General features: G+C 44.2%; 1 protein-coding gene across 1 annotated transcript in view; it reads right to left on the bottom strand.

The window, feature by feature from the left end:
• Nucleotides 1-5,006: 5,006 nt before the first annotated feature.
• LOC133340491 (copine-3-like) overlaps nucleotides 5,007-25,087 on the bottom strand; it is a 41,643-nt gene continuing 21,562 nt past the window's right edge. The window contains 12 exon segments of the mRNA XM_061548784.1: nucleotides 5,007-6,943; nucleotides 7,464-7,703; nucleotides 8,244-8,377; nucleotides 9,721-9,772; nucleotides 9,956-10,010; nucleotides 11,648-11,754; nucleotides 11,756-11,782; nucleotides 13,181-13,240; nucleotides 13,871-13,957; nucleotides 19,183-19,281; nucleotides 20,350-20,439; nucleotides 21,852-21,935. Coding sequence (XP_061404768.1) covers nucleotides 6,830-6,943; nucleotides 7,464-7,703; nucleotides 8,244-8,377; nucleotides 9,721-9,772; nucleotides 9,956-10,010; nucleotides 11,648-11,754; nucleotides 11,756-11,782; nucleotides 13,181-13,240; nucleotides 13,871-13,957; nucleotides 19,183-19,281; nucleotides 20,350-20,439; nucleotides 21,852-21,935 — 1,149 coding nt within the window. The 3' untranslated portion in view covers nucleotides 5,007-6,829.

Here is a 25,087-nt window from a genome sequence, read left to right on the forward strand (position 1 = left end):
AAATTAAAAGATCGCGACGTTTCGATCACAACACAAGCAATCGTCATCAGGTGGGACACCCACAGCAAGAAAAAAACTACGCTGTCACAAATGTGGTTATTAGCCAGTAATGAACTTTGTATTTTAGTTATTTCATCACAACAAAATTAGTCATTTTAAACTTCACCAGTTTTTTTCTTGCTGTGGTTGTCCCACCTGATGACGATTGTTTGTGTTGCGATCGAAATGTCGTGATCTATTATTTTTATACCTACGTGACTTTACCGAAAGAACCAACTGGATGGATTCCTGCGGTCACGAAAGCTTCAAATGAACATTGGTAGAATAATCCACTTTCCAATGGCAACAGCCAGATACTCCAGTTGACTTAGTATGGTACTATGTATCTATGTATTATACTCTTAGGTTGTTTCGGTAAAGTCACGTAGGTAAAAAATAAATAATAGAAATAATATGAGGCAACACAAGTCTCCGTCATCAGGTGGGACCGTCACAGCTAGATTTACTGTATCAAGATTTAGCTGTGACGGTCCCACCTGATGACGGAGACTTGTGTTGCCTCCGAAACGTGATTTATTATTTTATTTCTATAATTTCTATTTTTATTATTATTTATTTTTTACCTACGTGACTTTACCGAAAAAACCTAAGAGTATGAATCCTTGCAGCCACGAAAGCTTCAAATGTATAATCTATGTATTATGTTTCAACCCCTGAATTATAATGACCGATTCCACCTTCCAACCAAGATTTCTACTCGTGGCCTGAGTGTGACGACTATAAATGATTACCAAAACTCGAGACAATAGCAGCCAAGATAATATACACGATAAGCCCTTCAACTAGTGTAATTATCAACACAATGGCAACAAATAGAATTCTGTAAAATGTTGGAAGAATTCATCCTTTGTCCACAGGGCATGTGCGTCATTAGCTAATGCCGAGGCAGCTCTGAGAATTCTGCAAGGAACCCACGCTTTGTTTTGACCTCCCTACTCTTGATCTCTGCTAGGGATGAGTTTCCTGTGATTTTAAGCCCAATTTAGAATATTTTTCGGATCTCTCTGATGAATTAAAATGGTTACATTTGTATAGTTTAAAAAAAAACGTTTACAAATTCTAACAGGACACTCAATGAGAGCTTTTTTTATTTTAAGCAGCTTGATTCCATTTATCGATTACGAAAAAAAAATACGTGAACACATTTTCTTGCCTTTAAAAGCAAGTAATTGTTGGCCTTTTTGTCAAGGAGAGCCCTGATTATGTTCATTTGCAGAAAATATTTTGGTCAATTGACTGTTAAAATAAAGAGTTTTCTGGCTTCGAGTTTAAGAAAACTGAAGTACTTAGAGTAATCCCGCCACACACGTGGGAGATGCCAACACTCAACAGGGAGGCAGGGCGAGTTTGGGTATCCACGCTGCGCTGCAAAGTCTTTGTCAAAAACTTGCAGCCAAGCGAGTGTGGGGAGTTCCACAGCTTTACTTTTTAGTTCTTTCGGTAAAGTTACAGTAGAAATTTAATAAGAATAGAATACGACGTTTCGATTGCAACACAAGCAACCATCATCAGGTACAAATGAATGAGAAAACAAACAGTCAACTTAGAAATATAATGCAATACAACAGAGAGTCGGCCAACACAACAGTCAACACCCCAACTGGTTGATTACATTCTTCCAAAGATTGCTAAATTTGAGAGAGAGACAACGTCTCTGTATCGAGGTCATTTATGGACGGCCCCTAAAGCGAGGGAAATCTGTGAAATCTGTACTGCTGTGGTCACAGTTTCTGCTCTGGCTCCGTGAACTCAGGTGGCGGAGTGTGGCTGGTGCCACGCCTGGCCGCTTTTGTTTCCCCAGTACCGGGGTTATTGATGCTTACCAATAAATAGCACCAGGTCCACTACTCATTTACGGGATACACATACCGAGGTATACACACACACTTAGGGGAGGACAAAGGACCGGCTCAGACAATCGCCGTAGATGTTAACCCGTTGCTGGGAAATCGAAGTAAATGCCAACAACAGCAGCAGCCGTCAATTGTCACTAAGTGGGGGTGACGTCACTACGGCGCTTGTGCCAGGCTAAGTGCACTTTAGGGCCACGTGAAGTGTCGAACGCCAGCTGGCAGGAGGTCACGGGACAGACCTAGGTGCTATAGGTTGACTGACTAAGATGACTGGCTGATGCACCACCTGTGCCCCCTACTGTGCCAACCAACTTGCTATGCTTTAGCCACCCGGCGCTCCGCTCGTTGTTGTGAGCGTCGCTCCTCCGCCCTCCGTTGTTGCTTGGAGGGCGACTGCCTCCAGCTGCCCAGCAGCAGCGTCCTTCACGAGCCTCCTCCACAGAGGCCGATCTTGACACCGCTGGTACCAGTCATCGGCAAGTCCACTCAGCTCCACATCCTTCTGTACCACATCACTCCATCTCTTCTCTAGCCCGTGCCACGCCTGTTTTGCCCCATATATTCAGTAACGTGAGCGCACTCGCAAACACGCTGACGACAAGCGGCATCACAATGCCATTGCTTGCCACTCTTGCCGCACGCAGAGGTTGTGGAAGTCTGTGGATATGTGAGCCCACGTGGTTTTTAAAAAATCTGAATCTTTATCATAATCTCTATGCTGGAGGTCAGCAGGTCTTGCCATTGGCGTGCTGGTTGTGATTTGGAATCTGGAGTTATACTCCAATGCACTCTTTGATGAAATGAAAATACACCAAAAATCCATTGGTTTGTAATTTCAAAACACAGCCAAAATGTCCTCGTCGATTGCAGTTGTTAAAAGTTGTGCGCGGATGAGTGACTTTCGAAATACAGCCTGCCTCTTGGCTACACCGACCACCAGTTTAATCCAAACATGAACAATAGTTCGGCATGTTTGACGAGCTTAGCCAGCCGGTGTTTCCCAACGTGGGGACCCGGGTAATTAACCCACGCTTCTTCAAATTTGCCCTCACCAGACGTTTGCTTGGTCTCGTTTTACCAATACCCCGCGTTCGTCACCGTTTAAATATCCCCACCCAAATCCCTTGCCGCCTTTGTTGCCTCATTGAACTGGCAAGCCCAGGTGCCTCCCGCAGGCGACGTGCCTCGTGTAACAACTGCACGTTTATCCAAAGTGTCCACGTTGATTATTTTGACGAGGCTATGTAAAGAAAAAACTACGCACGCGTTGTATGTGCTTGGTTGCTGTGACACCGCTTAAACGGCAGACCCGTGATGTGAGCTAATTAGGTGACTTGGGTGGCTTAACACATTGGCTTTCGCGACCAATATCATCCATATTGTTGCAGAGTGGAAAGCAAGTTTTTTTGGGGCGAGATCGCGCAAATATTTACCCGATCTTACCCCCCAAAAATCCTATATTATGGAGTATGGATGGCTGTTTGGTGGTTATCTTCTCAAGTATTCTGCAGTGGTTCTCAGCCCTTTTTTTGCTGTGGCATCACCGCCAATCAAGACCACTCGAGTGGGACCCGCAGCATCGCAGTCAGCGCGTTGCGCTACCTTGGGGCCGTCCATAAATGACGTCCCACACCTAGGGGGGGGGGGGGGGTCAGACATGTGTGACGCCGTGTGACATGGGGGGGAGGGTCAAAACTCGTCCAAAATCGCGTGACGTCATTTATGGACGGCCCCCTACCGGGGGACCGGAGTTCCATTCCAGCTCACCGCCAACATCAGCGACGAATATCCGAACCTGTACTTGGCCTCCCCTGGGTCGACTCAGCCTTGCATGGTTGTGATGTGTAAACATCGCCACTGGGGAGACAAAGGCGGCCGGGGTGGGTGTTGGCCACACCGCGCCCTCATCGGTGCTCACGAACAGCACTTGCCCCAGCAGCCTGTTAAGGCTACACGGGAGATCTTTGTACACATTTGCTTGAGACTGTGCTGGTGTGATTTTCCTGGGTAAACAAGCATAAGTGTGATAGGGAAATGTCTCCTGCACGTAAATCACAACCTCCATGAACTAATCAGACACTTTTTTTTTTACTGCCCTGAAGTCAATAAATACATGTTCCAGATGAAGCACCCCCCCCCCCCTACATGCATGGAGTTTGTTTGACTAAAACCTTCTCATGCTGGTCAGTGAATTAGCGAAGTTGGGGAGCCCGCACACAAATGATGTTTCATAAATGCAACCACTTTTAATCCACGTACTGTTACACCACCACGAGCCTTAACTATTATAGAGGAATGTGTCCAACCACCCCAAAATAGGCCTGCCTCAATAAGTGCCATTGTGTCGAGATGTTAACTACCTCACCTGGTATACAGGTCATGGGTTCGATCCCGACCCTGACGCCAGCTGTATATTTGGAGTTTGCGTATTCTCCCCGTGGACGTGTGGATTTCTTTCGGTCCTCTGGTTTTTTCCCTCCACATTTAGAATCAACGTGCGTTTAATGTATGTGGCTGCTATAAATGTCCACGTGATAAACCACTTCAGTGGGCCTTACCTGGTAAAATAAAATGTTAATATTCTTGATTCTTTTGGTAAAGTCACGTAGAAGGGAAATAATAAAATAATATAAATATAAAACAATAAAAAATTCTCACGTTTTGCCTGTTAGGAAAAACCGCCACTTTTTTCAAATTTTCTTGCTGTGGATTTCACACCTGATGATGATTGCTTATGTTGCAGTCGAAACGTCGTGATAATTTTGTATTGTTTTATATTCATATTATTGTATTATTTCCCTTCTACGTGACTTTACCGAAAGAACCAAGGATATGAATCCCTGCAGTCACAAAAGCTTTAAATCTAAATTAATAGTTTTAAAGAGTGTCCTTTGATAAACCTCATTTAACACCGAGCTGGATTATGCCGCGTTTGCAACGCTACCACTACGCGTGATGCAATCTGCCCTGCTACAGGCGACGGTGGGAGGAGGAGGTTCATGTTTTTAAATGTAAACAGCTTCATACGGCAGGGATAAATGCCCCATGACAAGGCTTACCGGCCAAGAAACATCCACTGGAAACATACGCAGACACGTTAATCCATTTATTTACAACATCCACACGGCCGTTTAAAATCCATCGTTAAGCTTACTAAGAACAGCTAGGCACAGGACATTCCATGGCACTGGACCGCTCGGAGGCAGCATTTGATGCCAATGCAACGGTGGTATACAAAAGGAGCAAATACTGTCACTGCAGTTTCTTGCGAGACGAACTTGGCTTTTGCAAAAACAACAACACCCGACTTTATAGAATGCGTTAAACCCAAAAGGTACAGCTCTCTAAATTCAACGATGACATTTAATCACGATCAGGTGGCTTTGCACTCAATGTTGTCTTCCCGAGCAAATGCACGACCTGGAACTGCACTGGAGTTGACTGTGGCATTAGCACTGACAAAAAAAAAACGACTTAGCAACGTAGCTATAGTTGGTCTTTGATTCGTAACAATATTAAAAATAAAACCATCTGACAATGTACAAGTTACCTAGAACCTCTGACATGGGCACACAAACAACAAAAAACATGGATTTAAATGCCTCAAAACGTTTTTTGGTACATTTCTTTTGCAAACAATGCACTCACTTGACACAAACATTTGAAACACAGCAAGCTACATGTGCCGTGAAACTTATGCTTGCCCTAAGAAATACGTTTCACGCCAATCAATGCATTCCTCTCCCAATTATTTATATTGCGAGACTTGGCTGTGGTCACATGCCAAAAGTTCATCAATATAACTGTTTATTTTTATTTTTCAGAGGGCGAACAATATTTTCACCGAACACAATGAAAACAATTTTCAAGTCACTTGGTTATCTGGCCACAAAAAAAGACTAAAAATAGATTCACTTTTTCACCATAGGTATACCGAATAACAAGCTAATAATCTCCACCACGAAAGTAATAGTTTCTAGTTTTTCAACAAGTAAAACAATGCTCATTTATAAGAACCATTAATAAGGATATGATTTGTTTTCAATTGATACAATAGCAAACAATGACGCAGTTCTATGCAGAATTAAACAGAAGCTTAATTGTGAATATTAATAAAACGCTCCACTCTTGTGCTAATTAGGCATTGCACTATGGCTGTTTTTAACAAATACTTTCAGTTTGTTCCCACCTTGCTTGTTTTTAAGAGTTAAAGGTACATTTTGAAAAAGCTGCAGAAAAGAGCGTAGTTTTTTGTAGCACCGGTGACCGAGACGGGGATGTTGATGCTCACTCTTACTGAGTTGGCGGTCTAAACGACAACATGGGAACACATTCAGTTACTTTGAGCTGGTGGTCTGGTTAAGGCCGAGAGCTTTTGTGCATCAACTACTGCACACCTTTGTGTATTGTTAAAGCCGATCCTGGAGGCCCATGCCACAAACTAAAAACGGGCGCAGTTATGTTTACCATCCTCCCAATACGCAGCCTCCTGTTACGTAGGAAAAGCTATGACAACGGTTTTTGGCTGAAGGTGGTAAATATTCACGATAACAAAAATGTCTGACCTCGTGAAAGTATTTTAAACAGAGGGTAAGTAAAATTGTACAACCAATTTTCTCAGCACTTGACTTAACTTGGGCGTCGCTTTAAACAATTTGACACAGAGGGTGAGTAAAATTATAAAAACTTAGGTTATCCGCACATCCCAAAACTTGGGCCCTCTCTTTAAAAGCACAAAAAAATAAAAAAGGAAATTAACAAAACGATATTGGGCATAAATTATGCAACACTGGCGATATTGTCATATAACTAAAGAATATCGATGAAAACGCCACCTCCAGTTGAAAAGGAACATGCGGAAATCCACGTTTAACTCCACGTTGTTGTGGTTGTTGTGGTTTTCCGTTGTGTCTAAGCTACTGCGACGCCTGTTCGATAGCCGCCGGCGCAAGGCCACGCTGCTTGAAGTAGGTGACCACCTGTCCTGGCACTTCCGCCAGCACCGCCTTAGCCAGCGCCTCCTTGGGAGCCTGGTGATTTGACACACACACACACAAAACACAACCCTGGTTAAGGCAAGATGCAACTCTAAAGAGAATAGCTCTTGTCTCATAGATATGGCCCATATGCCGATTCCATGACATTAGATTTTTAGGAGGTGGCCGGATGGCTCAGATGTCAAAGCATGCAGCCAGCCTGCTGTGATCCTGGGTTCGAATCTGGTTTTCAGCCATGCAGGATTATTATTAAGCTGGGATGATTATTGAATTACGTCAATGAATAAACATTTCTCTCTGGTAAGAGTCGGTGCTCCCTACTCTGTGGAATAGAGGTCACTCTGAAGGGATCTAAGCAATCGATCTGGGACACATGCTTCCGTGGGTTGCGCTGGTCTGCGAGAGGTCAGAATGGACACTTCATCTCCTGGCACGACGCCGATAAAACAGCTCAGATAAAATCAGGGGAAGAGGACAATGACACGTGGGGTCACTCGTCCTTCCTGCTTCACGCTCTCGCTAAGGGGGGGAGGGGCGGGGCGGCGTAGCTCACGTTGCGGAAGTCGCGGAACGGCACGAACTGCACGATGTCGCGGGCGGCCGGCTCGCCCGAGGGCGCCTTGAGGACGCCGCCGTCGCCGTCCAGGAACTCCATGGCGGAGAAGTCGGCGCTGCCCACGCCCACGATGATGAGGGACATGGGCAGCCGGGAGGCCTGCACCACGGCGAGGCGCGTCTCATCCATGTCGCTGATCACGCCGTCCGTCACGATGAGCAGCACGAAGTACTGCTGCTGTGCAAGCACACGCACACACACACACACAAGTGCACACGCACTGTGAAGTTTTTTTATAGACATTCATATTTGCTCATGTATGTCACACGGTGATCCGAGTTTGATTTCCGCTCATGACCAATAACAATGGTGGATATTTTAACCAGTCCTCGTGGGCCTCCCCTAGATCGACTCCGCCTCAAATGAGTACCTGGTGCGGTGTGTAAACATTACCACTAGGTAGACAAAGGCGGCCGGGCATAGTGCTGGCTACCAATCTCCTTGGTGTACCATGCCAGCTATTATAGGTGTTAACGAACAGCAATTGCCCCAACAGTCTGTTCAGATTATGTGGGGGATCTTTTTCTTTGCCGTTTTGAACAGTGGCAGGCCTCCGTGACCTATTGCCGGCGAGCCTTCGACACTTCACGTGGTCTCGAAGCACACCTGGGCTGGCGCAAGCGCCATGTTGCGAACGTCCCGATTCCACCTTTTCCAAACCCAGGAAGATGTCAGACCCCCGCCTGTGAGCCTGTGCGGCCGCCGGGTTGCGCTCACCGTAGCTGGGGGCTGCTGGGCAGCGGCAGCGGCGAATCGCGCGACGTGGTTGATGATCGGGGAGAAGTTGGTGGGGCCGTAGAGGCGCACTTGGGGAAGGCACGCCATGTACGCCTGCACAATGCCCTCCACACCTGCAGGAGTCGGGCGGGGGTGGGAGAAGGAGGAGAGAGTTGAGGCCAATGTCGCCACGAGGCCGAAGCCCTGGGGGGAATCTAGCTCCTTGCAACAACACAGGTGTGTACAGTAATCAGGTGGAATAACCACATTACTCACCCATTCACGTGAAAAGATACTGCAAAACTATGCACAGAGTAAATTAGACCGGACGCTTCTCGATGACTGAGAAGGCAATAAACTCTACCCTGGGTTCTCTAGATTAAGGTAACACAAACAGGTGGTTTCAATGGACTGAGAAAAGGAAAAAGTAACGATAGTGTACAGGTATTGAACTGTCGTGTATATTGTGGGGAATAAACTTTTAGAACTTAGAAGCAAATGTGAATCAGCAACTCTGTGGAATTATATGCTCGCTGTCAAAAGGAATGTTACCTGAAAGCGCTCTCACCTCTCACCTCTCACCTGGCTTTGATAAAGGTCACGAATCGACTTAACTCAATAAAACCAGACAAATGTCGCACACAAACTGAAAGCTCCCGAGTTTAAATTTATTTTCTCAAACTGGAAACGTAAGCTGTCACTCTTGTGTCGTAATATATATTGCTGTGTGTGTGCCTACAGTATTATCCGAGCATCAGCATGGGGGAGACAAAGGCGGCCGGGTGTGGTTCAGGCCACACATCTTCGTTCACCGTGCCTACCTTAACGAGATGTTTACTCACAGCACTTGCCCGAACAGTCTATTCATCTTGATTTGAAGCTTTCGTGACTGCAGGGATTCATATTCTTGGTTCTTTCGGTAAAGTCACGTAGAAGGGAAATAATAAAATAATAAACCTATTCAACAATACAATTCTCACGACGTTTCGACTGCAACACAAGCAATCATCATCAGGTGTGAAATCCACAGCAAGAAAATTGTATATTTTTATTATTTTATTATTTCCCTTCTACGTGACTTTACCGAAAGAACCAAGAATATGAGGGCATTTTTGTCAACTCTTCCATGCTGGTCAAACATTTTGGAACAGGTGCTCATTCCCACACTTTACCCCACCACACGTGACTTGCCAATCGACTCACTGCAGTTGTACCTATTTATACTGCTGGGTGGACAGAGGGCAGGGGGCGATTCAATAAACTTGTACCGCTGTTTCAACTGCCGGGCTGGGAGATCGACACGGTGACCCTCTGGAATTGCAAGTCATATGTGCTAATGATCGCACAGCGAGACACGTTCTGATATTAATACCTTTTCAAAGCAACATTTTTCTACGCAACCCGCGATAGGGTAAACATGCACGTGCGCATGCACCTGGTGAAGCCGTCACCGGAATGAAGCGAGTGCCGTGCATACCTGTGCAGAATGGGTTTAGGGGGTTGAAATTCAGGGCAAATTCGTGCGAGACCTGTGGGAGAGGAGAGAACGCCGGTTTTCGTGGGGAATAACGTAACGAATAAAAAAAAAAACTGCCAAACTAAAACAAAATAGATGGATGGAAGGTTGGACCAGCTAATGCAAACTAAATCGAACACAATGATGGTTGTTTTATACAGGTATATACCAGAAATAAATACGCACAAACACTTACCCTCCATTCTGGAGGAAGTTGAGCTCCAAATCCGAGAGCTGGGAACTGCTTGTCCCTGAACACAAATAAAACATACATCGACACAAATAAACTATAAAATAAGAACGGCGACGTTGATAGCCCTGACAGGAGGATGGTATTGATGAGCAGGCGTGTCAGGAGCGAGGTGTCGGCAGCTCTGATCCCCTCTTATGGCTGCAGAGCTTGGTAGTACATGTTGTTGACGTCGTTTATTGTGAAAATTCGGTCACAGTTCCTATGACCACTGTTTCATTGCTTTCATGGCTTTATTTTGGTGATTTTTGAAAAGTTTTTCGGTTTGGCCATGTTTGTTTGTTGTAGTACAGAGTTAGACTGATGGCCTTAATCTAAGTTGTCTTGTGGTTGTTGTTGTTTGACTTGCATCCCATTGGGATTTTTGTACACAGTGTTGGTGTACGGTGCTTTTTCTGCAATATTTTTCTGTCTTTTCTTGGATTTTCTGTTTGCACATAGTCACTTTAAGATGTTTTCTTGTTCATGTTTTTGTTTTTTTGTTTGTTGCGGTTGCACCCAATTCAAGAGCCGAATGGCTCACAGGGCTCTATACCTAATGAATTAAACTTGAAAACTTGAAACGTGTTTTGACCATCACACCCGTTGGTCATGTGTCGTAAGGGCCATTACCTTCGTTTGTTACCTCGCATTACCTGCCATTATATTTTATTATCTGTCATTATCCATCGTCTTCCCCCATACACTCATGAGCCTAAGTAATGATGTCCTCGACTAATATTTCTTTACAACAGCTCGTCGATAAATAAACTGAAAATGAACAAACACGAAATATATTGCATACGCTTCGCTCAGGAGGCAGTTGATGTCTCAGCGATTTGGATGTGCTCATCCCAGTGGAGCTGCTGACTGGAACTAATGACGTAACCGAGTCCCAAGACTTATTTTCGGGCAGGCACTGCCTGGAATGTTGTATCAGAAATGTTTTGGCATTTTCTTTTGTGACATTTTGTGTGGGAGGAAAACGAGAGTGATTGGAGAAAACACATTGACGGCGCAAATGAGTAAACCTACTTGTTGTGTCTTCTTGGTTCTTTCGGTAAAGTCACTGTCGGAAAGACAGCGTCATTCAGACGCTGTCTTTCCGACAGACCTGTTCTTCACCTGAGGACGGCTGCTTGCGTTGTGGCCGAAACTTCGTGAGAATTATTTTATTATGTTTTATTTTTATTATTTTATTATTTCCCTTCTATGTGACTTTACCGAAAGAACCAAGAAGATGAATCCCTGCAGTCACGAAAGCTTTAAATCGAAAACTACTTGTTGTGCTGTCACCGACAAAGCACCGCATGCGGGCAGCTCACACACTTAATTACACCACCGCCAAAAGTGTCAAATTCGAAATTTACTCACAAAAAATACTCAATTGGGATTATACACAGCAATCATTGCCCCCTACTGGCAGAGATTACTCTCGCTAATGAGACCGTCCTGGTCTCTTGAGCTCCTGAAACCCTTGCATGAGCCAGCAAACCAACCAGCAAGTCACTCGGTGATGGGCGCGTGCATCACCGCGCACGACCGTAACAGCTCTGACGCTAAATCAGAGCCCCCCCACCTCCGCCATGTGTCCGCAGGCCGCGGTGTCACCCAAGCACAGCACAGGGGCCCTCACCCCGCCTCAGGCCACATACTCACGCGTCGTAGTCCTGGATGACCTGGCCCACGGCCCACACGGCGGCCAGGTACTCGTTGGTGCCGGTCGGGCTGATGTGGTGCAGCGAGGACGGGTCCCGCGGGTCCCCAGTTGGACGCCGTGAAGTCGATACCGACCTTTGTGCGCAAAGGTCGGGGATAGAGCATACCAACTCCGCACCACAGGGACAGAAGATACAAACTCCACACCACAGGGACAGCGCATACAAACTCCATTCCACAGGGGCAGAGCATGCAAACTCCACACCACAGGGACAGAGCATACTGTACAAACTCCTCCACACAGGGACAGAATATAGGAACTCCACACCACAGGGACAGAACATAGCAACTCCACACCACAGGGACAGAAGATACCAACTCCACACCACAGGGGCAGAGCATGCAAACTCCTCCACACAGGGACAGAATATAGGAACTCCACACCACAGGGACAGAAAATAGCAACTCCACACCACAGGGACAGAGCATACCAACTCCACATCACAGGACGGCACCCGAATCAAAGACAGGCACTTTTTGCTGCGAGGCACAGGTGCTGCCACTGTGCGACCCTGTCCCCCGTAGGCTTTAATCAAAATCACGGCAGGGAATATGTTTTATGCCACTGCCTCTGGTTATGACTCTTGTCCATGCGGCAACTTACACGGTAACCCTCACGGTGTTTATTCGGTCATATTAATTTAAAATCGCATTTCTAACACAGCATCAACTTTTTAAATCAAATCTTAGCCTACTCCAATGTGAGCCTCAGAACCAGACAATTTATAACATCAATTTGTATTCGGACAGTTTGATCTAGTGTGTGCGCTTTAACAAGGCACAATTAAAATATTGGTTTGCTGTTTTTTGAAATTCTGAAATGACACTCGAGGGCACAGGGTAAGTCAATTAAATTCTGAATAAATTGCTTTCACTTTAACACTGTCACATAATGCATTTTAACCAATTTTAATGAAATACTTTGCACATAATTGTAGAGCCAATTATATATTGCACACTGCCACACTTCACATAAAAGGCTTCAGACCTGCAGAGGACAAGAATGACTTAAAAATACACCTTCCTACAATTTCACTCATCTCTGCCAGGGACACGAGAAGAAATAATGAATTCCAAATGTTGATAAGACTCAGCTCCCTTCAAAGCCAAAAGTAGGACAATTTAGGCCACTGGAACTTTAATAAAAATGTTGTTACACTGCACGATCATTTAATGCCACATATTGCACAGCATTTCCTATCAAATGATGGAGCAATTATTAAGTCACTGGCTTTAAATAAACATAACGTATTTAAAGGAAAATGAAATCATTTCAATGATGCAGTTAAGGTATTATTTCCCCAACGGCCAATGACAGACACATATATATAACACATATAACAACGGTTGCCTAAAGTACATGTGAATATCAATACGACCGAGCCCATAGCTGCATAGCGAGCAGCAGTGCAACGCTCATCTCCTAGATTAGTGATAGTGGATGAGATGGAGTCTTAACGGCTTTAGGCTTACCGTGAAATTCAGCTGACATCCTCCGGAGATGTAGTCGAGGAAAGTGTATTCCGCGTACATCTGCAGAGCACATGTGTGTGTGTTCATACTACGTCTGTGCATAGGGTGGATGTCAATGCACATATGGGAGTGTGTGTATGGGTGTACCTGCCTAACTTGAGTATCTGGTGTGGTATGTATTAGGACTGGGGAAGACATCAACCCCCCATGTGCTGTTTCAAGCCTAGTAAGTGCTCGCGAATTCCGTTTGCTCCCCCAGCCTACGAGGCTAATTGGCAGATCTTTGCATCCGTGTGTGTGCACGTGTTCCATTTTAAGTCGAGCTGTCTCTCTAGTTATGACACTGCAACACAGTATCGGCAACCCAGATTTGAGTCCTGGTCATGCATATCACGACCGATGTCATCTAAACCAATCCTGGGGCTCCTCTATGTATCTACTCGGCCTAAATTAGACTCGAGTACAGTGTGATAAACATCAGCACTGGGGAGACAAAGGCGACTGGGTGTGCATGCTGCGAACCACAGCAATCTCCCTCCGTGCACAATGTTGGATACCGCGTGTGATTGGCTTTTGGAATCCCGCAATCTCCTGCGGCTCTGGAATCCCACAATCCCTCGTGGGCCTTCTGCTGTTTATTTGTGCGCAGCGGTTAAGGGGGGCGGCTTCTATCGTGGACGGTGAAACCACCTTGCAGGATTTGAGCCGCACGATGCCGGAGTGTTGGTAGTCTTTCTTCTTCTGTTTCTTCTTGGCATTGATGCATTTGTAGTCCACCTCGAGTTAAAGAAAACACGTGAAAGAACAATTATTGTCATTATTATTGACGATACATGCTTACTGGAGAAAGCTTGCCGAGCCTCAAGACTCAGCGTTGTGGTTTCTGTTTAAAACATCTCAGTTCGCTTACGTATCAAATAATTCAACCACATGCCACCATGAAGTGTGGTTTGCAGATAAGCTGACCTGGGCATTGTTTGTAGGGGGCAACCACCAAACAGAGAATAATAATGTTTCGTTGTTTTTATATTGTGTCGTCATTCATGCAAATGGCATCTCCCAATCGCTGAAGAACAACAGACAAGCTCTAAGGCAGCAGCCAGGTGGTGGGCTAGTACCAACAACTTCACAAACTCTAGAGTCTCGATTTAAAGCTTTCGTGACTGCAGGTATTCGTATTCTTGGTTCTTTCGGTAAAGTCACGTAGAAGGGAAATAATAAAATAATAAAAATAAAACAATAAAATTCTCACGACGTTTCGATTACAACACAAGCAATCATCATCAGGTGTGAAAACCACAGCAAGCGAATTTGCTTTTCACACCTGATGATGATTGCTTGTGTTGTAATCGAAACGTCGTGAGAATAAAATTGTAAATTTTTTTTTATTTCCCTTCTACGTGACTTTACCGAAAGAACCAAGAATATATAAGCTCTAGAGTCCTTTATATATTAAGATGCTTTCAGCCAATGAATGTTTGCAGAGGTCTTGCAATGCTGAAGGTGAGAGCAAAATCAAATGTTTACAAACAGCTCTTGAAGACCGATGTCTAAATAAATATTCTGATTCTGAAATGTTATTTTTCCAGTGGGTACTGTTGCCGTAAGAAGTGATATATTATCGTTAAAACAATTAGACCAAAGCGCCAGTGAGTTGATAAACTCCAACGGTCCTATGGTGGTCTTTGACAAGAGCAAGTGACTAAATTGACACTGTTTGGACCAATATGCTCCTTACATTTCAATAAGGTCTCTAGCCTGCGCACGCTGCGTCTGCATGAATAATTCCAAAATGAATTATTTCCTTGCAGAGCCTGGATGTCAGCGCAAATGATATGCATGCAAATCTGTGAGTATAATCACTTCCCCGGCACTGAATATAAATAAAGCAGGTAAATTTACATTTCATTAAACTAATACGATTACAGTTTTTCCACACTCCTTCCTTCATATGATTTACTGTATATATATGTATAAAAACACACACACACACCTCACAACTTAATTCGAAAAACTAAACAAGCACAAGCCTCTACATCCTAAAGAGCAGGTCCTTGCTTTGTGCTTCCGAGGGTTGAAAATGTAAGCGCTTCAGTTTGCAAAGGAAATCGGAGCAAATTCAAGGCGGTAACGTGGACGCATTATGAGCTCTGACAGCCGCCAGACGAACTGCATTAGCCGTATCAGCGCGAGCGGCGAGTGCCGGGCTTTTGTGAGCGTGGGGGATTGAGTCCGCAAGGACCGCTGTGTGGATTAGCTAGCATATTGCAACGCGTGCGCGTCTGCGTGCGCGCTGGGGGGGGGGGGGGGTCAGCGGCGGCGGTGCAGTGGTCTGTGCAACGCGTTCAAATCTCAGGTACCTGGGTATTTTATCTGTGCCACGCCAATAATCAGCAGCAAGCAGCATCCGAACCTGATCTCAGCCTCCTCTGGGTTGAATCATTTTTATTGTGGCGATAGTCGCACCACCCTCTCGTGTACCGGACTGACCTTCACAGATGCTCACTGATCATGCCTGCCGCTATGGTTTATCAATCTATTTTCTTCGGTCTGTGCCTCTGCGTACGTCTTTGTTTGTGTGCTCGTGTGTGTTCGTCTGGAGAGCGGCAGTGCAGTGGTCATCACACCGCACTGCGGACCCGGCGGACCCGAGTTCGACGCCCGCTAACGATCAATAACAGCAGAGAATATCTGAACCGGTTCTGGGATTCCCCACGGTGGACTTAGCCTTAAAAGAGTACCCGGTGCAGCGTGTAAACATCAGCGGGATGTTGGCCATCTTCCCCGTCCCTGTGTGCGGTGCCGAACTCATTGGTGCCAACAGCACTTGCCCAAAAAGTCTGTACGAAAAACTACACGAGGGATTCTTCGTCATTGCGTGTGACTGTAAGCCTAAATGCATGCCCGCGTTCGTTTTGCCACTGAGTGAATGTGCCTTCACGCACCACGTCAATTTGTATCGTTGAAACGCATACACGCAACACGCGTATGAAGTCTGTACCCCCATTCATCGGCATTAGCATCAGCCGCAATCTATCCACTGCCGGATGGAGACCTTTCCAAGTCGTCACGATTGCTAATGGTCTTGCGATGCAACAATCCGTATCGGCTCCGGTACACAAATACGATATCATTGCTCCATCTCCAAGGTGGATGATCCCTCTTGGGTGCATTCCCTCCTTGGCTAGCACTCTGCTTTCAGTCTTGACCACTAACCATCATCCATATTCACAGTGGATCCTACCCAAGCCCGCTTACTTTTCTTTACAGTCAACACTGACATCCTTAATCTGCCTACGTTATCTAATCCACGTGTTCCTCTTTTCTCTCTCTCAGCGTAATTTCCAACGTTGCACCTCTCTTCACTTCTTTGTCAATGTGCACGTTTCTGATCCATATATCATAGAAACGAACATGCACCGATTGTCAATGTATTCTTTGCGCACATTGGTAAGTCTCTTTTCATTATCCGGGTTCAGCTTTCAAAATCATATCCATCCCACTATCATGTATCTCTTCATTTATTTGTATTATGCTGACCCTAATAACTGCATAAGTGCACATTCTAACATGTTTTCTCGTTGTATCTCACTTAGGTATCTTCATTTGTTGAACAAACGTACAGTAGTTGCATTTTGTTTTTACTCGTAGTTATGTATGCCACCATCCCTTTAAGATCTTCAACCATTTTCTATCAATCATATCCGACGGTTATCACGTGAAGTGTTTATTGAGGCTGCGTATGTTACGTTATGTATTGGCTATTTTAAAATAAAAATTGATATGTGCGGCACTCAAAAGAGGACGAAATCACCGGAGCCAAGTCTTCTGTAATATATTGCACAGATGACAAAATGTGACAGTGCATTGGCAACAATGCACAAATAACAAAACTCAGCACATTTGTCAATAACCCTGCTCTAAAGAGGAAATAATTGGTGACGTTTCGGGCAATGAACCTTCTTCATAACAGAGAGGTGAAGAATGCTCATTGCTCAACGATGGCGCTTCATATAATTTGTCCTCTTTAGGGGCACTGATATTGACGAATGTGTCACGCGTTCGTTTATTACAAAGTAGCTTCTCTGGTGAAGCGAGAGGCAGATTAGGTCCTGTTCAAGCCGAGAATGTTCGCTAAAAGCATGCGCCCGCCAATCTTAATGTCTTTCTCATCTTGTTCAGCTAATAAACGCCGCGAGAATGCACCAGCAACTCCTTTAATCCTATTGATTCTCTCCGAGGGCAGGTGACTTTGAACGTCTCCATGAATCATATTCTTACTTATACATCTTGGTCCTATAAATGTGAGGCTTTAGCAAGATTACATTGGCAGCACGTAGCCTGTGACTTGTTAGACATCTAAGTGTTATCTGGTTTAAAAAATAAATTGAGGCTGTTTCCAAGTTGCTTATGGGATTTAAAAAAAATGTCTTCATACAACAAATGAGGAAATTGTGGCACTCATCGTTATTGGAAACACGAACCCAGGAGTAAAATATCCATGTTCACATGGCGGGGGCCAGTATCTTCTTAGAACAATCAGTGGAGACCTCTCTCAAAGTGGTACACATTTTTATCAAATAGAGAGAGCTGGTGCTTTTAACAGTTAAATAAATAGATGTAACCACAATAATTGTATGTTACCAGATGAGATCACAGCGAGTTAAAAATAATTACATGCAAGACTTTGTCATAGTTTTGCATAACAAGTTAATTATATTTACGAATTAGCTGTGGGTAATTTTCTTATTTCGAGGTTTCACTGTATCACTGAAACATAACGACTTGCCTGGGAAAATAAATAAATAAAGCTGACAATACGCCCCCATTCCCACCCACGTCTATCCACGTAATTGTTTTTAACGTTTTGTACAATTCCCATCGGCCACATCATTCTTTTGGGAGTGCACAATTTCAGCAGCATTTATTCAACAGAAGCAAACCGAAGAATCAGATTTGCTTGAACCATGCTGACAAAATGCCAGACGTTTCTAAGCAATGACCTTCTCTGTTAGAGATGGGTCCTGGTTTGTGATCATTTTTCGTTACATCTTTGCAAATGTTAATTCCACAGGGTATTTAACATTCACTTCACAGCAGCTGGCAAGCTTTGGTAATTTCCAATAGATATTATCAGGCAGCTGATTAAACTACCGACTCTTAAAACCATCCCAGTGTGTAGCCACATCGCAGCCACTTGTGCTCACGCTGAATAAGTATTCATGTGTTCTCAGCTGCCGTGCGTTTTGCAGAGACGCATGCACATTGAGGGGACTGCAGTTCTATCCAGAGATGAAAAGGCAAAAAGAAGAAAATGCGTTCCACTGCAGGATATTGAAAACGGCATTGGTTGCCAGGGTCTCGGCGAGGTTTGAAGATGAACATTGGGAGAGAAAGAAAAGTTTTTGTACGACATCACGAACAGGAAAGTGGTGCTGGCAAGGCGCGTAATGAGAAGACTGAGCAGAGAAACTTTTTTCTTAACATTCTCACGAGAAAATACACGAGCGTGAGAGGGAGAAGCAATCACTGGGGTAACATCAAAGACTGTGTGAGATTGTGTCAAGCTTTCGGCCACAGAGACAAAACGCATATCCGTGGCACGCTAATAATCAAATCAAAGCATCTATCACATGACAAGACAGCATGACAACTTGCAGCTCAGCACACGGCAGATGCCTGCGCAGCGCGACTCACGACCTCCTCTTGATACCAAGATCCAGGATGGTCATCGTGTCTATGCGCCGCTTCTCGGTGGCAGCCCCAACAGTCTGGAACGATATCCCCTCTGCACATTCGCAGCATCACCTCAATCGCCTCCTTCAAGAGAGACTTAAAAACTCACCTCTACAATCACGCTTTTGAGCGATTCTGAGCTTGGCTCCACGCCTCTGAGTTGCGGCCACTACGTCTGCAAATTTGCGCGCGTTACAAATTGAACTATTATTATGAGGACGACCGTTATGCACGCCGTCTTTGCAACTTCCCATGCAGGTTCGTACCTCTTTGCCACTCTGTGCCTCAAGCATTTGCGTGACGCTCGTCTGGAATTCGCCTATGAAGTCATGGCCTCCGTCGCTGTCGTAATCGTAGCAGGTCACCTGGACAGGTGAGACGTGGGGCAATTAACGATCAGCAACGAAATTACATTTGCAGAGAAGTAATCTTGCCCAGCACTGACGACAAATAATAAGCCTGAATGCTTAATTAGAAGATTAACTGGCTACTGCTAAGTAATGGCATTATTAATATATGGTGTGCAGTGGCGAGTGTACTGCACTATGAACGCGCTGACATACGTTTGATTTCTGGTTATAGCTGACATGAGTATTGAGTGATATCTGAACCATTCCTGTCCCCACCCCTTAACCAACATGCATTGACTAGCATGGTGAAGTATGGTTACAAAAAAAAACATAATTGGCATGGCCTAAGAACACCTTTATCCAGCAGTTAAATGACAAAAGGCCCTTATCCATTATTTTTTGGAATTATTTGGATTTATTATTCGATCGTATATAGAGATTGACTATTCAATGTTTAACTCCGTGAGAGTTCATAAAATATCAATACAGCACAATTGAGACCTTGAATAATCCTTGGAAAATAGTAAGAATTATTAATCATTTTTACTATTTATCTTTCATGCCTCATCCCATTGCTGGGATCTGGGCGAAGACCTAAAGCACAGAAATCCGTACCATAAATCACACAAATCTCTTCAGGGAGATGAGTCTTTTCTCTTATTAAGACTGCAAGGCTGAATAAATCCAGACGAATAAAACTGCAGCAGGCATTTACAGTGGGCTGACTCCAACACAAGTGAGCTCGGAAGCCCAGCGAAGGCCTTGGGCCATTCCGGCATCGCTCATATCTTGGCCCCAACGTTTTGTGAGTCATGCATTTGTTGTGGGTTCGGGTCCTGGTCACTCCTTGGCAGCTGCCTCTTCCCCCTGCGCAAACTCCTGCTTTGGTTGTGGCAGTGAGTACGATCCCGATGTGCCGAATTCCAAATTCTCGCGGAATTTCTGTTCCCCTCCAATGTCGATCAGCGTATCGTACCGGGCTCGCAATTTCATTGTAATCAACATATTTTTTTAAAGTACCGTACATCATCGTGTGGATGCATTTTTCCTGGGTAGTGCCTGTGAGGTGCATCGTCTACTCACACGGACAGATCTATCGAGGTCCCCACCGCACAGCGACTGCACGGCGAGCGTGAACGGCCGCCAAGACGGGTTGAGGGTGTTCAGCACCACCTGTCGTCAACGCAGAGAAGCAGGCCTTCACTTGTCACCCAATGTCTCCTGTGCGACTGGTAGACTGAAGCAGGTGGCACGCGACTCGTTAAGCCACAGCCACATCGAGAGGTATAATGAGTGAGGTGTGCCGGATGTGGAAATATTTTCTGGGTTTAGTTTGTTGTCCTTTCCTCCGCACCTCCGATTAGCACGGTTGGCTACGTACGGTGCGAAAGAAGTTCAACATAGATACATACATATGTACGTACAGACAGTGGACTGCACAATTTACACATAAATGGAAAGCGTTGGCTGACATGGAGAGCTGAACTGGATTCCTATGAACAAAACCTGGACTTGGCTATCATCGCATTTGCAATCTGTGCACCACAGACAACGAGCAAGAACATTTTATTGCTTGATTTGCCTCTCATTAATATTTCACTCTGCTAAATTTCGATCCATCTGTTGGCAATGAAGGGCCATTTAAACCCAGGGTCTTGAGGAGACATTCCCATGTGAAGTGAATTTTCCTTAGGAATAAAGGCAGGGACCTCGGATAACCCTCCCATTCAAAAGCCCAGCATTAATCCACAATAGCAAGCTAGCTTTTGTACTCGTTTTTCTTACAATTCATTTTATATATATTTAAAGCTATGTTTGATTTGCTCATGATTTTTCCACATGTTTCTTATGTGCAGAAGAGCTAATAAAATAATTCAGACTCTCATCAGGAATTGCTTTATACAAATTGTCAAAATGTTTTTTTCCATTAGGATGTCAAGCAAGAGTCTTAATACTGAGTCACGTGATATAATTGCATTCCTTGGAGTATCAGCAAAGTCATCATAGAAGCTCCTACCTCTGATTAATTAGCAAACATTTTCCTAAATATTTTTTTATTGCCACAGCAACATCACGATCTAATTATCAGAAGTTCAATTAATAAACCCAATGGGATTGGGAACTGCATTTCAAAGTTCACGTAAGCTGATTAAAATAGGAATAAATTATAACATGCATGATTTAAAACTGACTTCATACCTCAAATTTGATTCATTGTTTTCTACATCGTTATCCCGTGAATATATAAATTTACTTGTGGAGAATGTATAATTTTTCTTTATTAATTAATGCAGCTCATATTTAATACTTTAAATGTCATACTCCATTTACATGTATTCATAATACAGTAAATGTTTTCGTAACTAAGAACTGTGAGACTGAAGCACACAAAATGTAAACACGCATTAAAAACGCCTTGTTCACCACAGCAGGGAGATTATAATCATGGCTTTCCCTCGACCAAATTACCTCCAGTGGATGCAATGACAATGCTATTCATCCACTTCCAAACTCAACATTTCATTATTCATTTGATTGCTTTGTCTTACTTCAGGCTCTGCCATGATACACTGGGAGCAGCTTACCTCTGTCCTGTGAACCAGAGCCCAACTCCCATCATCCCCTTTTTTGAAGAACTCCAGGTAAGGGTCCGATTTACCGAAAAAATCCTGCAGACAGACAGAGGCAATCAGCACAAAATAAACATCTGTGCATTGAATTTCGATTTAAAGCTTTCGTGACTGCAGGGATTCATCTTCTTGGTTCTTTCGGTAAAGTCACGTAGAAGGGAAGTAATAAAATAATAAAAATAAAACATAATAAAATAATTCTCACGACGTTTCGGCCACAACGCAAGCAGCCGTCCTCAGGTGAGGTCCTCAGGTGAGGACGGCTGCTTGCGTTGTGGCCGAAACGTCGTGAGAATTATTTTATTATGTTTTATTTTTATTATTTTATTACTTCCCTTCTACGTGACTTTACCGAAAGAACCAAGAAGATATGTGCATTGATTTGATCACATGTCTTACACTTCCATTGCTCTGCATTTCACGTGGGTCTATTTATACCTGAAATTGGGTCACAAACCTCATAGTTAATTATGGAGCTTTCGTGACTGCAGGAATTATTCTTTGGTTCTTTCGGTTAAGTCACGTCTAAAGATAAAATAATAAATTAAAATAAAAGTATATTACGACGTTTCGATTGCAACACAAGCAATCATCATCAGGTAAAAAAGAAAAAGCAACAAAAATCTAACTAGAAAACTATAGACAGACATACAAGCAGACAGACATCGTCTTCTTTCTATAGTTTTCTAGTTAGATTTTTGTTGCTTTTTCTTTTTTACCTGATGATGATTGCTTGTGTTGCAATCGAAACGTCGTAATATACTTTTATTTTAATTTATTATTTTATCTTTAGACGTGACTTAACCGAAAGAACCAAAGAATAAAACCTCATAGTCTTTACTGCCAGGACATTTGTCCGCTGCAACTGAACCTTTCCTTGGTTTCAGCCCCTCCAAACCTTGGGACCCTGAGGCCAGAGCACCCTCGTAAAATGTTGTTTGGTCACGAACCCCGGGACACAGCGGCATCGTTTTGCATGCATTGTATTTTAGTGTTCAAACAAATGCGTGCGTTAACGTAGTGAAACAACTACAGTGGCACATTCTGCTGCATGCACGGGGGGTAGGTAGGGGGCTTGCACCTGAGTGCGCCAACCGCACCTCCCCTCCGATCAGCGCAGTTGGCTGCGTACGGTGCGAAAGAAGTTCAACATATATACATACGTACAACCGCAAATGTATTTTGCTCCGGGCTCGTGACTCAATCCACTGCCGCGCTCCAATCTACTGCGCGATCCAAGGTCAAGGCTCTGTGCCGCGCGGTGCATTTTAAATTTCCCCCCCCAACCCCTGCTTTGTCGGAGCGTAAAAGGGTGGAACGGCACAAAGGCGCGGCGGCGCATTAGCACCGCTACCGCACGTCCGCTTTGTAGCACCCTCTCGCCGTGCCGAGCCACCGGAGCGTCCCGTACACCTCCACGCTCATTTCGCTTAACGGGCGATAGGGATGTCACCCAAGTCATTATTGTAACGTCACCAAAATCCTATCCTAGTGTGTAACGCGTAGCGTTGCCTTTCACTTTGCAGAGACCAAACTTTTTTTTTTTTGATCCGAAGACAAAAACCCGAAAGGGATGAAACAATTATTCAGCAACAGCCCCGTGCTATCCGAGCAATGTGGGTCCCCACGGTTGGTCGCTTCATCGTGTAGGCGTTGATCAAGGAGAGGTTGGAAGGCGCCAGAGCGAGCCTTTTAAGTCAATATGCAACGGTATTCTTTTGTCTTCTTTCGAGCAGAAATTTAAAGGTGCAAAAAAGAAAATAGAGGCAGGTCTTAAATAAAATGTTGCGCCTTACCACCATTATGACAGTGAAAGTTCTCTCATGCACATTCCTTTAATCTGTGACTCCTGTTCTCTGAAGACTGAATCAAGCTGTGAAATATCCTCTTATATGCCGGTAGATTCCTATGATTATCCACCATTATCCATGGGTAAGAGGAGTCACCTGGAAGTGGCCACGGATAAGAGGAATTGCATGACAAATCCTCCTGTTATCATCATACGGAACTTTATTATGATGATTGATTCATGAAGATGATGGATCGTTAATGACGACGATGATAGCTGATTGGTGATAATGATGCTGGGTTGCTGATGAACGTGGTGGAATAATGAAACTGTCGATGTAACTGGGCAGTATCCCGACGTGTTCTCAAGCAAGCATTTGCACTCCATGTTTACGAGACTGGTGACGATGAGAACTCGCCTCGGAGGATGACCCCTATGGAGATGACGTGATAAAATTATTCCATGTGTAGGAGTGAGAAAGATTGTGGCATCGCAGGACAGTGAAGGATGAGACCTTTATCCAGCAATGAATAGACAATTGCTCATGATGATGGTGGTGATGATGATGATGGTGACTATAACGGTGGTGAAGATGATGTTGGTGATGGTGCAACAGTGATAATGACGATGGTAATGGTAATTCTAGTGACGATGCTGGTGATGATAATGGTGTTAATGACAATGGTGGTGATAACAATACTTTTGATAATGACAATGATAACACTGGTCAACCAAAAAAAAATTCTGGCCTGGACTTTTGCAGCTGTTTTAGACTAATTTCAGGGTGCTGATTCCAAATCTGATCTCAGATTTGCTCTATCACATCTCATTTTTATGCTATCGGCATACCCCATTTTCATTGTTTTACCCGAAATGAACTCTGCCACTTATGATTAAAAGTTGTTGCGAGTCAGTGACTGCTTTAGTGTTAAAAAATGATGCTGTATTTTTAGGATAGCGGGTTTATAATATCATTTTATGTAGATATCCACATTTGTTTAATATTTTTATTCTGCAGTTTTTATTGAAAATGCAATATTTGATATCTCAAAAACTGATGCCAGATTTGGAATCAGCACCCCAAAATTACCTTAGAACCGTTGGAATACCTTATGCCAGAAAAAGTGTGTTGACCAGTGTAATGATTTTGTATCTGCCTCTTGTCTCTCTCATTCCGAACAATGCTTCAGCCATGACATATTGCACATCACACTATGCTACACATATTCCGCATTTTGCCCACGAGTATTTGCAGATGAGAGAAGTTGAGCAGCAAATTCCCGCAAGCATCAGAATTTATGCACGGGCCTCCGAGATGGTGAGCTGTGTATTTTTTGCAGATAAATGCAGATACTAAAATCTGTGCAAAGCACCATCATATTGACGTGGCTAAGAGAAGTTC

The sequence above is a fragment of the Lethenteron reissneri genome, chromosome 9, assembly GCF_015708825.2.
Source record: "Lethenteron reissneri isolate LAM-NWPU_2019-01 chromosome 9, ASM1570882v1, whole genome shotgun sequence".
Lineage (NCBI taxonomy): Eukaryota > Metazoa > Chordata > Hyperoartia > Petromyzontiformes > Petromyzontidae > Lethenteron > Lethenteron reissneri.